Below are 18773 nucleotides of genomic sequence, written 5' to 3'. Positions count from 1 at the left end.
GAAGTATTTTTGGACTAGGTTTCTTTACTCCACCCCCCATCCCTGCAGTGGAAAGACTGGCAACAAAGAGTTAGAATAAAACTCTACATACAGATGTTACATTAAAGATGAGGTCATCAATGGACAGAATTCGAAAAAGAGAGAGAAGCATGGACAGGTATGATGAAACATACAGAAATAAGATCATATAACTAAAAAATTTCAAGTTGGTATAGTCTGAGAGACAAAATACTACGGGCATTATTTCAGGACATAAGAAGAAAAGGAATTGCAAAAAAAAAAGAATTATTAGCAGTATATCTAATAGAATTTTTTCAAAAGAGCATAAATGGAAAAACTTCTAAAAAGATTGGTACTTTAAAAGGAAAGGAACAGTGGAAGTTTGTAAACTTAGAATAAGGAAGACTAGGAAGAAACATTTTAGGCAATTGAATTGAAAATCAGCCAGTGATGAATGGAGATTTCTAGAAAACATGAGGACTCAGCTGAGATTAGCATGACTTTGTAGTGTACTCAATAAAATGTTATGATATCTCATTTCCTAGCAACCTTTAGATAAGTTAGAGAAGAATAATATGGAGTTACCCCTTGGCCAGGGACAGAAGGGGTCAAAACAAGGTAAAATCAAATAGACTTGAATTTAGGGTTCCAGGAAGGAGACTACTAAAATGTCAGACTGTGGGCTCCAGCTTGGGTAGACAGGCAAATGAATTCAGTATTAAAGCAGCATCCAAAAAAAAAATCTAGGGAGAAGGTTTTTATTTTGTTTTTTTTGTTTTGAAATCAGGATAGGACTTAGAAGTTTATACAAAAACTTGTTTATTCTATAGTTGTACTCAATTTGAGGAGGCTGACAAGGTCTTTTCACATGAAATCTCTGTGTTTGTTCCTCTTCTCCAAGACATTGTAATGTGTGTGTGTGTGTGTGTGTGTGTGTGTGTGTGTGTGTATTTAGCATTATCTTTATAATATCTGCTTTAGAAAGAATACATCTTTGTAAGACATAAGAAATTAAGGCCTTATTATTTTTAGAATACATGATTTTATGAGTTTACTTCTACTCTGGAAAAAAGAAAAAAATAGAAAAACACTCAGGCAAGGGAACGATGAAAGGATGGAGAAAAATAAAAAACAATAAAAAAATGGAGGTTGAAGGCACCAAAGAGAAATTGTGCTCTGAAAATTTTTCTAGAAGTCTGTTTATTCAATAAGCATGATTATTATTTTAACAATTTTTAGGCTATTCTCCAAAGATGATATGCACACACACACACACACACACACACACACACACACACACACACATGGAAACAAAATAATGTAAAAATTTACCTATAAAGACAATACTTTAAAAATTACTGTACAAAACAATTTTGGCATATTTCATTCTTTCTTTTTTTCCAATGGATGTATGAGTGCATATGGTGTGTATATTTATTATAGTTTACAAAATTCAAGGTACAGATTATACTTTTTTGTAAACTACCATTTCACTTAACCATATATAGCAAACGTTTATCATGTAATAGCATGTTTTATAAAGCATGATAGTCAATGGCTGCTTAGTTGTGTGGCTCAGAGTTTTTAGTTGAAAGAAAGAGAAAACATCCCAATACTGAAAAGACAAAAGTTGTAAACATAGGGGAGAGGTTTGTGTGCTCGCCTCTACTCTCATGTTCACTCTGGTGGTATTTCTGCCTAGGAAATGACCTTAATTTAACCTCCTCATTCCTTATTCTGCATACTTAGGGTGTTTTCATACTTTTCTTTAAAAATAATTTGGTGGTGACCACTTTGTACAATAATCTGTATTTCAAAGGATTTTCATGGAAGTGGAATTACTGGGTCAAATGATACAAATATGTTTTAAAACTTTGATAGACATTCCCACAATACCCTAGCAAAGTTTCTACTAATTTACACTCTCAACAGGGAGATACGAAAGTGTCAGTTTTCATACTGACTCGCCAATTCAGGCTAGCCACATTTTGTTAACCCTTTCCCAGTATTATTGGTCTAAAAGATAATTTATTGCTGCTTTATTTTGCATTTCCTTGATTTTTAGTGAGGTTTTCAGTTTTTCATATGTGTGCTATATCCATAGGTCCTTTTGTAAACTGGTGATTTTATGCCCTTAGACAAATTTTAGTCATATTTTTGATATTGCTATTTTTTCTCTTAATTGACCTGTTGAACTGTATTCATATGCCAAAATTAAAGCTTTTTTTTTTTACATAATTTGTTTTTTTTTAAATTTATTTATTTGACAGAGAGAGATCACAAGTAGACAGAAAGGCAGGCAGAGAGAGAGGAGGGAAGCAGGCTCCCCGCTGAGCAGAGAGCACGATGTCGGGCTCGATCCCAGGACCCTGGGATCATGATCTGAGCCGAAGGCAGAGGGTTTAACCTGCTGAGCCACCCAGGTGCCCCACATAATTTGTTTTTAAATCACTTTATCACTTCCCTTAATTTTATACATTTATATATACATAGTAAAATTTACTCATTTTTTTCTTTGTGCTCATTGCACTTGCTTTTATATTAAGAAAGCCTTCTTAACTCTGTTAAGGTACATATTTATTGATGGTTGCCCCAGCTTTTTCCTTTATTTTCTACTTTTAAGTCTTAAAAAAAAATGGTATTAATTTTCATGAGTGTTTTTTTCAGTAAAAATACAATTCTATTTTTTCTTTAGTTATTTGAAACCATCTGTTGAATAATCATACCTTCTCCATGATTTTAAATAAATCTAGATCACGTGTGTTCTAATTACTTGTGGTAGTGTTTTACACATTTCATTTATATCCATAGGCGTGGTCACTCTTAAACCAAAAATATGGTGTTTTAATAATTTTATCTTAACAACATATGTTAGCATCTAGCGGTACAAGAATTTTCCTGCTCCAATAAAACAACTTAAAAAATTATTTCTTTCTGCCCACCTATTTGTAATTATTTTGATAAATTTAGTACAAATTCAATAAAAAAATCCCCCAAAGCAGGGGCATCTGAGTGGCTCAGTTGGTTAAGCATCTGTTTTTGGCTCAGGTCCTGATCCCAGGGTCCTTGGATTGAGCCCCAGGACAGGCTCCCTGCTCAGTAGGGCTGAGCTCTCCCACTTCTTCTGCTTGTGATCTTTCTCTCTCACTCTCACTCTATCTCAAATAAATAAATAAAATCTTTTAAAAAAATCCCTCAAAGTAATTTTTAGATACAAAAAAATTCTATATTTACTTTGGGTAAAACTGTTGCCTTACATTATTTGTGTGTCCATTCAAAAATGAAGTATTTCCCTTCCATTAAAAAACAAACAAAAAACAGACATACAAAACATCATTTTATCTTCCCAGGTAGAGCTATTGATTTTTGCATTTAAGTTCTCTACATTGTTTATTCAATTTATTCTTTTTATTTTTTTTTTGGTTGTTGTTGTTGTTTTTATTAATATATAATGTATTATTTGTCTACTATTAGGCAAATAATATAATTAGGCAAATTAGGCAAATAATATAATGTATTATTTGCCTAATTATATTATTTGCCTAATATAATATAATGTTTTATTTACCTAATTATAGGTAAATAATTAGGTCTGTGGATTGGGTCTGTGAATCATTAAGCTTATACATTTCACAGCACTTACCATAGCACATACCCTCCTCATTGTCCATAACCCAGCAATCCTCAGTTCTTTTCATGAGATTAAGAGTCTCTTATGGCTTGTCTCCCTCCTGATCCCATCTTGTTTCATTTTTTTTTTTAAGATTTTATTTAGTTATTTGACAGACAGAGATCACAATTAGGCAGAGAGGCAGGCAGAGAGAGAGAGGAAGGGAAGCAGGCACCCTGCTGAGCAGAGAGCCTGACGCGGGGCTCGATCCCAGGACCCTGAGACCATGACCCGAGCCAAAGGCAGAGCCCCAACCCACTGAGCCACCCAGGCGCCCCCCATCTTGTTTCATTTTTTCCCTCCCTACCCGCCACAACCCCTGGTCCTGCCTCTCAAATTCCTCATATCAGGGAGATATTTTCTGACTGACTTATTTCGCTCAGCATAACACCTCTAGTTCCAGCCACATCAATGCAAAAGGCAAGATTTTTGTTTCTTTTGATGGATGCATAGTATTCCTGTGTGTGTGTGTGTATGTGTGTGTATACATATATACCACCTCTTCTTCATCTATTCATATGTTGATGGACATCTAGGTTCTTTCCATAGTTTAGCTATTATGGACATTGCTGCTATAAACATTCAGGTGCACATGCCCCTTCGGATAGCTACATTTGTATCTTTAGGGTGAATACCCAGTGGTGCCATTGCTGGGTCATAGGGTAGCTCTATTTTCAACTTTTTGAGGAACCTCCATACTGTTTTTCAGAGTGGCTGAACCAACTTGCATTCCCACCAACAGTGTAGGAAGGTTCCCCTTTCTACACATCCTCACCAACATCTGTCATTTCCTGACTTAGTAATTTTAGCCATTCTGACCGGTGTGAGGTGGTATCTCATTGTGGTTTTGATTTGTATTTCCCAAGATCAAAAGCTTTTGCACAACAAAGGAAACAGTCAACAAAACCAAAAGAAACTGACAGAATGGGAGAAGATATTTGCAAATGACATATCAGATAAAGGGCTAGTATCCAAAATCTATAAAGAACCTATCAAACTCAACACCCAAAGAACAAAGAATCCAATCAAGAAATGCGCAGGATACATAAACAGGCATTTCTGCAAAGAAGACATCCAGATGGCCAACAGACACATGAAAAAGTGCTCAACATAACTTGGCATCAGGGAAATACTTAATTTATTCTTAAATGTTTTTATATTATTGAAACTTCATGAATGGTCATTTTATAGACTATTTTATGTGTTTCTTATAACCAAATGTAAAAACTATTAATTTTATATACTTCTTTAGAAAATAGGACAACTTATCAAATGGTTATTGGTGCTAATGGGTTTTTGTCATTAATTTATGAAGGTTTTTTTAAAGTTAGTAATTATTTTACCTAAAAATATTGTTTCTCTCCACCTTTCCTACAATTAAATTTTTAAAATTTATTTGCTTCTCCCATTGCATTGACTACAATCTCCAGAATAATGTTAAGTAATGATTGTTGATGGGGTGACTCCTGGGTGCCACAGTTGGTTGAACATTGGTCCCTTGATTTCAGCTCATATCATCATCTCAGTTTCCTGAGACTGAGCTCTGCACTGGGGGGGAAAAAAGAGGGGTCCCTGCTCAGCAGTGAGTCTGTATCTCCCTTTCCTTCTGCCTTCCCCTTGCTCGTGTGCTCTCTCTCTCTTCTTTAAAAAAAATAAATGAATCTTTAAAAAAAGCAATGATTTTGGTATCCCTGCCTTATTCCTGAATCAATTACTGTTAAGGCTATCTATCTCTTTCACGTTAAAAAAGATATCTACTACAGACTAAGTTTACTAAATTGTGAGTATTAATATTTCTTTATAATACATTGTGCTTGAAAAAAATCCTATTTGATTATGCTACATTTAGTATATAATACAATTTTGGATTTTATTCACTAGTATTTAACCCTGATACCTACCTTAAGTGTTATGGAGCCTGTTTTACTTTTATTTTGAAATAATTTCAATTTTATAGAAAATTACACAAATGATACAAAGAACCCCTGTATATTCTTCACACAGAGACTCTATTCAAGTTTTGTCACTTGTTCCAGTAATGTCTTTCTAGCAAAATGTTCTAAAGTAAGTTCACATATTACACCCAGATATACCACATCTCTAGCCTCCTTCAATCTGGGGAAGTTCCACTGTCTCTCCTAACTTATATAACCTTGACACTTATGAGATTACAGGTCAGTTCTTCTATAGAAATGTCCTTCATTTGGGTGTGCCCAACATTTTCTTCTGATTAGACTCAGATTTTGATAGAAATATCACAGAAGTGATACTATATTCTGCTGGTTGCATTTTATCATTTGGCACATGATGCCAATTTGTCCTATTACTGATAATATTAATGCTGAATGTTGTCAACTAGATTTTTATACTTTTTTTCTTTTTTATTCTTTTTCCCCTTAATAAATATTACTTAATAGTTTGTGGGGAGCTACTTCGAGATTATGTAAAAAACTCAGTCCTTATTTCATTTTTATCTGCTATTTTTAAAATCCACTGATGTTTCTTGACTTAACTGATTATTTCTACAATGATGGCAAATGATAATATTCAATTCCATCATTCCTTCTACATTTATTAGTTGACATTACATTATAAGAAAGAGCTTTATATTCTCTTTATTGCACAACTACTATCTAGTTTATATCAGCATTGTAATATGTTGCTATTATTTATTTTAATAACCAAATTGTCTCAGAATTGGCAAGTGGAAATCCCTTTTAAGCTGGCTTCTGTATACTTTTGATATGCCAAGTTTTTCTTTGAAGTCTTCCTTGCTTAATGACACAGAAGATGTTCCAAGCTCATATTGTTTCTTCCTTGTCCCAGTCTTGGAATCACCTATTTCTCTAAGTAACCTTTGTTCCTATTGCTGGAGAAGGATACTCTATTTTTCAAAAAAAAATTTTTTTTATTTGTGTATAATTGATACACAGTGTTTCATTAATTTCAGGGGTACAACATAGTGAATCAAGATCTCTATACTTTATCATATGCTTATCACAAGGGTAGCTACCACCTGTCACCATACAATACTTTTACAATATTATTGAGTATATTCCCTAAGCTGTGCCTTGTATTCTTGACTTAGTGATTCCATGACTGGAAACCTTATCTCCCACTTCACCTTACCTATTTTGCAAACCTCCATCCCTCTGGCAACCATGAGTTTGTTCTCTGTATTTATAGGTTTGATTCTGTTTTTTGTTTGTTTATTCATTTGTTTTGTTGTTTAGCTTCCACATATGAGTGAAATCATAAGGTATTTGTCTTTCTCAGTCTGGCTTATTTCACTTAGTATAATACCCTCTAGGTCCAACCATGTTGTCAAAATGGCAAGATCTCATCCTTTTTTATGTCCATATATATATCTTATCCCTTTCCTTCCTGATGGATGCTTAGACTGCTTCCATATTTTAGCTATTGTAAATAGTGCTGTAATAAACATAAGTCTGCATGTATATTTTCAAATTTGTGTTTTCATTTTCTTTGGGTAAATACCCAGAAATAGAATTATTGGATCATATGATATTTATATTTTAAATATTTGGAGGAACCTCTATAATGTTTTCCACAATGGATACCAATTTACAGTGTACTGTACTAATAGTATATGAAGGGTCCCTTTTCTCCATATCATCACCAACACTTGTTAATTCTTGTCTTTTTGATAACAGCCATTCTGGCAGATGTAAAGTCGTAGCTCATTGTGGTTTTGATTTGCATTTCCCTTATGATGGGTGATTTTGAACACCTTTTCATGTGTCTGTTGGTCATCTTTAGAAGAATGTCTGTTCAGTTTCCCTGCCCATTTTAAATCAGATTATTTGTTTTTGGGGCGTTGTATTTTATATATTGTTCATATATTTCGGATATCATTTGCAAATAATCTTCTTTCATTCAGTAGGCTAATTTTTTTATTTGTTGATGGTTTCCTTTGCTGTGCAAAAGCTTTTTGTTTCAGTGTAGTCCCAATAGTTTATTTTTGCTTTTGTTTCCCTTGCCTTAGGAGACATATATAGAAAAATGTTGCTATGGTTGATGTCAAAGAAATTACTGCCTATGTTAACAGTGATATTCTAAAATCAACATCTGGATGCCAGCTAAGCTCACTGTTACTGAGGTGTAAGTGCTCTAAGGCCCTCTCAGTGGGCAAGAGTAGAAAATATACGAATAAGTAGACATCATTTTCTCATCTATCTTCTGTTAAAACTCATGAATAAACACTAATAACTCCAATTTTGATCTAACACCATCTGGTTCATTTTAGCTCTCCCCTTTCCATATTTATACTTCTCTTCCCCAATAATGAAAAATTGGTTATCATTAACATCAATATCTTTACTAACTTTCTCAATTTTCTTGATTGTAGCTAAGGTCCTAATCCTCTGTGACTACCTCCTCACTTAGATGAGGAGTCCTTTTGTGAGCCCTGGGCCCTGTAGTGTTTGTATTCCACCTGGGTAGGCCCTGGCACAGGTTCGGTTGCTTTCCCACTACACTTGACCTTGCCATTAGCTTTTTGACTGAGAATAAGGAAAGGGGCTTTATTATGTTTTCTATACTTTGTCACTGAAGTACATCTAAGACTTGACAAATTTTAAATATAACCCAAATCATCTCATTGTCCCAAAATAAATGTTACCTATTTAGAGCAAATTGAAAACAATAAAAGTACTTCTATATCAAAAATATAAATAAATATATATGCCATCTTTCTTAAGTATTAAATATACGACTTCAAAAATTGCCTTTAATATTGTTAAGAGTACACAGGTTTTTTGGGGGGGGTATTTGTTTTTGGTAATTTGTAGAAAACATAAATGTTACTAATGATCACAATTTAAAGTAGCTTACAGTATTATTTAAAAATATTATGAAGGTAAAAAAAAATTACAGACATAGCTATCCTTATCTTGATAGGTAAAATATCTATATAAAAACTAGCCCATCTGTCAGTTGTCACATATGATACATAAATGTAAGGAAAACAATACATGTAAGGAAAACTGGATACAGCTAAACAATTTAGATATGCAGTTCCAAAATGGAATAAATGCCCACTCCCAAATTCTTCCTGATCGCCATCAAAATTCTGACTATAATATGTTAAAGTTGGTATAATGGTATAAAGATTCAAGATTTCAATATAGCTGATTATTAATTGTTCTCTGTCTTCAGGTAGCTTTCTTCTTTTCATCAAGTCAATTTTTACACAGAGCCAACCCTGGATTTTAAAATAACTTTGTCTCTGGTCCCTTATTTTCTGTCATCTTCAAGAAGGACAAATGCAAGCTAGAATAGAAAGTACGTGGATGTAGATAGTTGATTTCTTTTGATAGCTAAAAGGTGGACGCAAATACATATAGAAAGCTTGGAGATCGTAATTAATTTCGGGGAGATGAGTTTGATTTAGATAAAATTTGAAGTCCTTCCCACAGGTGGAATATCAACTTAAAACTGCAAATATAACAGAAGCTCTGAAAACTGAGTAGAAGTTTTCCATTTGTAAGAGACATTTACATTTGTAAAGGAAATCTTCCTCTGTGAGAGTGTCTCCCTTGCTGTACCAGAAAGAGGAAGTTGATTCCGAATTTCTGGAAACTTCTATCCATGGAGAAGGGAATGACTTTAGCTCTGCACAACAATCTTAACTACTGTTACTGTGCTTCTCCTGGTAAGTCCCCACAACTGACTCCCCACCTCCAACACCTTTTGACTTTAGCTGAAGATGGTATTTAAGATGATGGCTTTAGTCATTTTGGGGTATTCCTTAGTATTCCTGGGTCTCTCACACGTATACAGAAGGTATAAATGTTATTAAAGTTTTGTTTTTCTCCTGCTAATTTGTCTCATGTCAATATGATTCTTAGATGAATCTCAAGAAGAACTTTGAAGGATACATAAAAATTTTTCCTCCCCAACAAAATAATCTCAAATATTTTAGTCCCCAAAACTCACTTATTCCCATTATATTAGCTGTGTGATTGCTGATGTGGATAGTGATGTCCTTAAAGACAGAATCTGGTTTTAATAGCCAATCAAGAGGCTACTGTTTGAAAAATTAAGCTGAAGAATAGAAAAATTAGTAGATTTCAGCATATAAACTCCAAATGAGAATTCCAGTTAATCATTAGGATTCTCAATAATCAATAAAATTAAACATAGATCAAATCCAAGTAAAGAAGACTTAAAATGCCTTATTTTATTAGATTGTGCTAAAAATATGAAGAGCTCCAGGCTAAGTTCAATTAGAATGCAATGGCAAATTATTTTATATGAAATTTTGTAGACAATGTTAAGTTACTGAAAAAACAATCAACGTAACATGATGCTGTTTAAAGAAGGTAAAGAATAAAGATGGAAGGGAAAGGGGAATAAAGGAAATAGAGTAGGCCCCTTCTTTATCTGCAGGAGATATATTTTAAGACCCCCCCCCCCCCAGTAGATGCCTGAAACCATGGATGGTGCTAAACCTTATAGATGTTGTGTTTTTCCCTATATAGTCATACATGTCTTTGATAAAGTTTAACATATAAATTAAGTACAGTAAGAGATTAAAAATAATAACTAATAATAAAAAAGAACAATATATTGTATACTATAATATATTATAATAAAAGCTATGTAAATGTGGTCTTTCTCAAAGTATCCTATTGTATTGTACTCACATTTTTTCTTATGATAATATGAGATGACAAAATGCCTGTGTGATGAGAGGAAGTGAGGTGAATGACATAGGCACTGTAATGTTAGGCTACTATTGACCTCCTGACTATTTGTCAGAAGGAGGATCATCTGTTTTCAAACCACAGTTGATTGTGGGTAACTAAAACTGTGGAAAACAAAATGAGATAAAAGGGGAATATAGTAATGAAAGAAGTAAAGAAAAGACAGATTAAGAGAGATAAAAGAGAAACCTGCTTGGAGTTCTGGGTACTACATTCATGTCAGAATTAGGAATGTTTAATAGGATTTAAAATACTTCTAAGAATCCTAGAAACAATAAGCTTTAGACTAATATTCATGAAAAATATTACATTTATGTTTCTTAAGAGTTGAGTTTTCAATTATTAAATTAAAGGGGAATCTATAGAATTACAATTGTAAGTCAATATGGATATTCTAAAATTAATGAAGTACAGAAAATTTGGTTTTTTAGGTATGTGGATTTGAAAAAAAAGGCCAAATATGATCTTACAAGGAGTACCACTTTCATTTTTTTTTCCATAATGATATTAGCTTAATTAAGGTAACATGCAATAAATTTCCTTACATGTAATAATCTCAGAATCCGTGCATATGATCTGTATCACAGTGGTGAAAAAAATATCTGGTATTCTCTTTACTATTATAGTGAAATTTAAACATTTATTAATTTAGAAATACATTTAAAAAACCAAAAAATGTTTTCTAAAAAATCTCCAATGTTATTATATGCAGATTAGGGCATTTCTACAATTAAATGCTAACCAAATTAGAATAGCATAAGAAGAGAGCAAAAGACTCAACATGGAAATGACCATTCTAGTATGGGTACTAAGCACAAGTACAAAAATTTGAAAATATGATAAGCGTTGCAAGGGATGGTGAATAAGATATTTATTTATTTTTAAAGACTTTATCTATTTATTTATTTATTTATTTGAGAGAGAGAGTGTGAGCGGGGGGGGGGGGGGCTGAAGGGGGGGGAGAGAATCTAAAGCAGAGTTCACAGTCAGTGCTGAGCCTGATGCAGGGATAGATCTCATGACCCTGATATCATGACCTGAACTGAAACCAAGAATCCATTCCTTAACTGACTGAGCCACCCACGTGCTCCTGCATAAGATATTTAAAAATAAGTTTCACTTTCTAAAAATCCTGTAATGTTAGGGTGTCCTTTGTATTCATATACACATGGAGATTCTGAATGTTATAGTTTAAAAAAAAAATCTCATTTTTGAGGCCACTATTCCCAGCACTCAGGAACATCTGTTTTCAATAAGGACATAGGTTTATTTTATTTTATTTTTATTTTTCTATTATAAGGATCTAGCATCTGCTCTACAGAGTTTTATATCCAATTTGATGCTATGTCATACAGGAAAATGAACAAGCAGGTAGCTGCAAATTTTTCTCACTAATTGTTTAGATCCCTAGAACAGTAGTTCTAGGTTTTTCACATATATCTGAATTGCCTGCAGAGCACAGTGTATTTGCAAATTTTGACTATATTCCCAGGGATTTTGGTTCAATTGTTCTGGGAGTGGTTCTCAGGAGTCTACATTTTGACAAGTATAATAAACCAAATTGTTGACTTTGTTGCATGTTATGCTAGGATCACATAAAGAGAAATACAATTGTAATGCATGTGCTTCCATTTGTGGCATGATCAGAAAAAAAAAATATATCATAGGAGGATAACCTCTGGAGAAGAAATGAACATTATTAATAGGAAGGATGTTAAAGTACTTTGTTTATTAAAGTTAAGGATGATGTTCTCTTAATCTTTTGTCTCAGAATCTGTAAAGAAGGTGGTATGGGAAACAAAATACCTGGCTTGAGAAATGAGTCCCACCATTCATTAAGTATCTCAAATGCATGTTTCTATTTGAATAACTTTGACTTCCACAGATGTATCATTTGATACTACTAATCACAAGTCAACCCAGAGATCATTATTGATTTGTATATTTGCTGATGCAAAACTTTCACTTGTGTATCTCATGAGGGAGGTGTGTAGAGATGTCATTTCACTAAAGATTGAGTTTAGTGAACCATGTAGCATATTTATTTTAACACAGGATATTTTATGTGTAATGACCCTCATGAACTAATAAAAACCTAGACAGAAAATGTGGGAGATGTTAAACAGTCACTAATGTGATGGGAATACATATAAAAGAAAAGGAGGCTTCCAGGGAAAATGAAACATGAAAAACATGAGGGGATACAAATATTTAAAAATTTATACAGATGAGATTTTTGAAGCCTGGAGCAGTTTTGTGTCTCAACCTTTTTTTTTTTTTTTTTTCTTTTTTTTCTTTTTTTAGCTTTGCTATCTGCAGATGGACAGTTTGGGAAGAGAGATTTTCTTTCCACAGAACTAGGCTAGGTAAGCAATCTCAGAGGGCCCAAGATGTTACCATGAAATTTGTCAATCTACCTATTCCCTGTCTCATGTTCAATGAGATTAGTTTTAGGAGTATTTGGGGGTATAAAACTATCTCAAATTAATGAAATTATGCAGGAATATTTCTTCTGATGTTCTTAAGGTATACAAATTTTTAGAGCAGTGGTTCCCAAAGTGTGGTCCTCGCATTGGTAGCATCATTATCGCTTTTGAATGTGTTAGAAATGCATAGTCTCAGCCCCTATCTCCAGAACTACTTCATCAGAAATTCTGGGAAGCTCCCACCAATCTAAAACTTAACAAACTCTCTAAGTGTTGCTGTGAAGCATACTGAATTTTCTCCTTAATATTCTTAATAAAGGTAACTAAGAACTTTAAAGTGATGCTGGTCTAAGAAGCCCGTCAGAATCCTAAGGAAGTAAAGTGAAAGACTGAACACTGAGGAAAGGACAACTGAAGAAAATGTACAGGAAAGATCTAAAATAAAAGCTGAAGAAGCCCACCACAAGGGTAACGGGCATAAGTGGAAGCAGTTGTTAGCCTCTGGACAATAGATGTAGGGTCAAAGTAAGCCTTGTGACAGATATGGAAGCAGCAGCAGCATCATGGTTGCCGTCATCATCATATCAGCATCATCATCATCATCGCCACCATCATCATCACCATTATTATCATCTTAGTGGGTGAGAACTCATGATGGCATACATAGAATTCTAATTTAACCCTTACAATAAATTTGGGAGTATTTAAAATTTAAATTTTGTCTGTTTTATATATGACAAAACTGAGCCTTAGAGAAATTAAGCAGTTTACCACCAAATTTATTTAAGTAGCAAGAAAGAAAACTGAAATTTGAAGCAGGCAGTGTGACCTCAAAGCCCACGTTCTCAACTGCTCTTCTTTCTTGATATCTCATAGCATCTTGGAGCTAAAGGTGTCCTCACCATTAGGCAAGGAAAAAAAGAACCCAGTATTTATTTAATGACTAGTTAAATTGGATGAAGAGAAACCATGGAAGGTGAGGAAGGCAGAATTTGAAAAATTCAAAAGACTCATATTTTGAAGGACGGTGCTGTAGGGCTGGAAGGAAGACTGGCAGCCATTCCTAGAAACAGCATCGTTGATATGGTGAAAACACATTTTTGAAGCACAAGTATGAGAGAGTATGAAGAAAACAAGATGATGGGATAGAATTACTGATACGATCATAAGGTTTAATGTCCTAAAAAGAAGTGGATCAGCCATCTGGAGCTCAATATAAAATGCCAACATCCATATAATGGTAAAAACAAAAATCTTCATGACTTAGACTCAATGAGGAGAAGATCTTTTCTTCATCTCTCAAGTATAGGCTTTATGGTTCATTTTTTCTTCCACAGCAACATGATTAAAAAATATATATAATAGTATCTTGAATCATACAGATATGGGTTTGAAACCCTTTCCTAAGCCAACAGGCAGCCTTAGGCAGGCTCCTTATTATATCTGAACTTGAAGCTTTTATGTATTTTTAACAAAGTCATTAATACACACTTAATAATAATATTATTAGAATCAAATGGGAAAATGAACTATAGGGGTTCAGAAAGAGTTGCCCCAAGATTTGCACCTTTGGCATGCAGATTATTTAAACCTAAAAATAATCAGTGTCCAATGACTCAGGAAGAAAAATTGACCTTCCCCTTAACTGCTTAAAAGAATTTAGACAGAAGACCTGCTCCAGCAAAAGAGCTATCACCATAAATAACTATAATATATAATATGAATTTGGGGTGGTAGATAAGGAGAATCCTTGCAGGCACTGTTTGATCAAAGTCCTCCTTATGTCCCTTTGTTTCTGGATGGCTCAGCAACATTTGCTTACCAAACATTTACTCTTCTTCATTTTCCTGTGAATTGATTTCCTTTTCCTTTGAAGTCCCAGACCCATGGCCCCTTCTCTTTAGTTCAGGATGATATATATACCTCATTTTGCCTGTCTTTGGAATCTCATGTCTATGTGGATACCCATACATATGAAATTAAATTTGATTTTTTCCTACTAATCTATTTCATGTCAATTTAATTCTTAGACCAGGTAGAAGAACCTTAAAGACTTCCCAACAGAATAAACAGTACCTGGCACTTAGTAGGTTCTTTTCCATCACTTAATATTGATTTGTTAAATTTAACTTAATATGAAGTTATTAAATTTAACTTCATGTTAGTTAAATTTAAGTTAATTTCATTTGTGCCAACATGGTATGAAGGTATACGCAAATATGATCCAACTTACTTCTAGCTCTAACCCCCTCAGGATTAGTACATTTAGTTCATAACTAAAATGAACATAGATAAATAAGAAAAAAAAGGGGGAAGGGCTTGGGGCATTTGGTGCTAAGAGCTGACTTAAATATAGATATGATAGTTTCTAAAGTCATCACAATAAATTTCCCTTCCAGTTGAAAATGCTTCAGATTTGATTCTTGGTCTCCTTGGCTCCAAACTACTCACTCCTTAAACTCTCCATGTGACCTTGAGCATGTAACCTAAATTTAAAGAACTTCTGCTTCCTCATCTAGAAACCAAGAAATATACTTAAATTGTTCAATTTTATTTATTTCTAGTTGTGGTCTCTAGTGGCTTTCCACTAAAGCCACTTTCCACTTTAGCCTTTCACTAAAGGCTGTAAAGGAATTAAAATTGTGTATGAATCTCATAATATAATATGGAGCTGGTTATTGGATGAAATCTTTTCTGAGGGTCTTTAAGAAAACTAGTTACCTCCCCTTCATCTGCCATTGCACGGGGTAGAACCTCTTTTGTTTTGAGGAAGGTGTGTTTGTGTGTGTATGTGTGTATGTAAGAGAGAGAGAGGGAAAATACATGTCATACTTGTGTTTTTGAGGGAGCTGGCAAATTAACCCATTTACATATTTACACATCTCTGGTTATGTTTACACATTTAAATGGACTGCCTGAGATCTAAGCCTTGAAGTATCATGTTATAAGCTCTAGCACTCTGTACTCAACTACAAGGAAAACATTCTATGCCTGGACTGTTATAGGAACTTTGCAAGTCAGTAGACGTGCCTTTAACAAGCAATAAAATGAAGCTATCAGCCATTCCAAATGGACCAAGATAGAGGTCACATGATTAAACCACCTCTGGACCAGACAGTCTCCGATGTATTTCACTCCAGTTTCCATCTATTAATCAGAGGAGTTGGGAGAGCAATAATTTAAGTGCTGCAATAATCAATTCCATAACACATTAATAGAAGCTACAGTCAAACTTTCCCACACCACTGACTGCATTGGAATCCTGACAGGAGCCCTAGGGGCATGGCTGCTTTGCATTAAATTTACATAAAATTGTAAATCAAGAATACATGAACACAGCCCTAATATTTGTTAGTGCTTAGATCTTTCCTGATAGATGGATTGAAACTGCTGGTGGTTTGACTTCGCTTGCAATAAAATTGTGCAGCTGATAAGCTTTGTTCTCATTCTGCAATCATGGGGAAAGGGACCCATGAGAACTATAGTTTGGGGGCATGTGTATGCCACTTAGGGTTTTCATCCTATAAACCATGACTCAGATGTGCCCTTGGAAACCCCAATCTAGAAGCAGATTGTCCCCAGTGACTTTTCAGAGCCTGGTCACTGGATTTACTCACAAACAACTTAGCATTAAATGGAGATACAATTTATAGAGAAAGCTGGCCAGCTGAGAGGATGTCAAGGCCCCTGGAAATTTTTGTTTTTCCAAATAGCATTTACTATCATGAAAACAGATAATTAGCAACATTCTTTATGCTGAAGATAAAAATCAAGGCTTCAGCAAAGCATCCAGTACCTAACAGCTGATAAAGAGCACCTCACATGGTTCTAAGTATTCTGTGTGCTCTTCTTATAGATATGGCCTTCGTTACATGCTTTTATATTAAGGGCTAGGAGAGAATATGCTTATCAAGAGTCCTGGTTCACAGAGGCACTCTTTCTATTCTCCTAAGTCCTCTTATTTTAACTCTATCCTGACAGAAAATAGACACTTAAATGCAACAATGCCACTGAAAGCTTTTTTTTTTTTTCAGAAAGCATTTTGCAAATATTTTGTACATCATGTTTAATTTCTGTTTCTCATCTCTCCCTTACCACCCACCTATCCCACCTTTTCTTACCTTGCACGATCAAGTAAACTTGGGAGGTCTTGGGCTCATGCTGTGTCTGAACCGAGCAAGTATAGGAACCCTCATCATAGACATCCACTTTCTGGATTCGGAGGCTGTATTCCAGAGAATGGCGTTTCTCCAGCTCAACCCGAGGGTCCAGAGACCACTTGTCATGCCCAGCAAAAATGATGCCAGAACGGTTCAACCAGGCCACCTTCGAGTTCTTGTCTTCTACAACACACCTGCCAGAGCAGAATAACAACATTAGAACCTCAGTCCTACTTGCACCTGCATTCATTCTCCATATGACTGGCCCCAACAAGACCAAGAACAATAATTACATGCAGGATGAATCATCGTCAAGCCACTTTTTAGAGTCCTAAGTATTGTCCTAAGACTAATTACCATCCAATGGATGGACGTCACTATATTAGATTCAATTTGGCAATAAAAAATCAATATGAAAAATGCAAGCAAATAAAATTAAATAGGTATTGACTTCCCACTGGATTATCTTCTTCTCTAGGAAAAGGTCACCACATAGAACTCCATCTGTTTAAGTACCTGAGAATTTGAAAGTGATAATGTGACACATTTACTGAGTTTTGAATTGTATTAATTCTTTCATAAGTATTTCCTAAATTCCTGTGTGATGGTAGATATAATTTATGCCCTACTGCTGTAGGAATTAGACAAGATTTCAGAGTTTGCTTCAGATTCTTTTAAGTCTGGAATGCCCTCTCCCAGGAGTGAGAAGTGTGTGAATAGATCTGAAGGTAAGCAGATAGTTGTGTCAAGGAAATCAAAGCTAGCGTCATCTTGCCTAAGTCTGGTTCCAGCTGCTGGAGGCAGCAAGTTGTCTGCTGGCAAGATGGCTTACAACCAGCATTTCTGGTGCATCAGAGTGAATTCGATATTTTATGAGAGATGAAGGAACTAGTTTCATAGTTCCTATTCCAAAAAAGATGAAGGAAAAATGTTTATCTGAATGACTACTTATTTTAAAAACCTATAAGGATCTCTTTCTGAAACTTGCAAGAAAGAGGCAAAGAATACAGATTGATGGGGAAAGGGTAGAGGCTTAATGGTGAATGCAGTTTTCTCTTTCAATTCCAGTGAGAATCTGGAAATGGAAAAATCAAGGAAAAAACAAACAAATAAATGAACTTCTCTCTGTATCCTTTTGGCAAGATTTATGTCTGCCTCACAGGGAGATTGTCCCAGACCCTGTTCACAACTGTAGAGCCATCTGCTCAGCACTCTGGGGCATGAGGGATGGTGAGAGAAGCCAGGAGCATGACAGCAGAACAATTAAAATACCATGTTCTGTATTCTCCAAACTGAGTCAAATCCAGGTTTTCTCTCAGGTCAAAAAAGTCAGTCAGAGAGATTCTGCACCCACGCATAGACAAGAAATTGATGCATTATCTACAGGCTGTCTACAGTATGTACACAGAGGCCAATTCAGCCTTAGAAGGAGAAAAGCTGCACCCTTTTAAAATATCTCACCTATGGTTCAAAAGACCCCCTACTCTCATTATTTTTAAGTGAACTGAATATTTTATTGAACACAAGAATTTTAATTACTTGAGTTCCATGATCCATAGGTCTCTTTTCTCCTCTACCTATTTATTTTCCAGAACATAAGTAGATGAAGTCATCATTTAGTGTCTCTATTAGCCAATATGTATCTCTCTGCCATGGAGATATTGTTGTGATTAATTATATATTTGATAATTGAGAACTTCTCCATGAGGGAGTACAAAGCTAACTTCATGGATGCTTGCTGTTTCTTTCCATACTTGACTTTTCCTGTTCTATTATTTTGTGGCATTGT

General features: G+C 34.7%; 1 protein-coding gene across 2 annotated transcripts in view; it reads right to left on the bottom strand.

The window, feature by feature from the left end:
• The window catches only part of LOC111147017 (limbic system-associated membrane protein), a 651145-nt gene that overhangs the window by 284751 nt on the left and 347621 nt on the right, over positions 1 to 18773 (bottom strand). For both annotated transcript variants that reach the window (XM_022502866.1, XM_022502874.1), the window contains exon 2: positions 16946 to 17178. In XM_022502866.1, coding sequence (XP_022358574.1) covers positions 16946 to 17178 — 233 coding nt within the window. The remainder of the gene's footprint in view (positions 1 to 16945; positions 17179 to 18773) is intronic.

This window comes from Enhydra lutris, unplaced genomic scaffold, assembly GCF_002288905.1.
Source record: "Enhydra lutris kenyoni isolate GAN:26980312 unplaced genomic scaffold, ASM228890v2 scaffoldscaffold2, whole genome shotgun sequence".
In the NCBI taxonomy this organism is placed as follows: Eukaryota; Metazoa; Chordata; class Mammalia; order Carnivora; family Mustelidae; genus Enhydra; species Enhydra lutris.
Note: the sequence above shows the minus strand (reverse complement) of the source record. Positions and strands in the feature narration are given on the sequence as shown.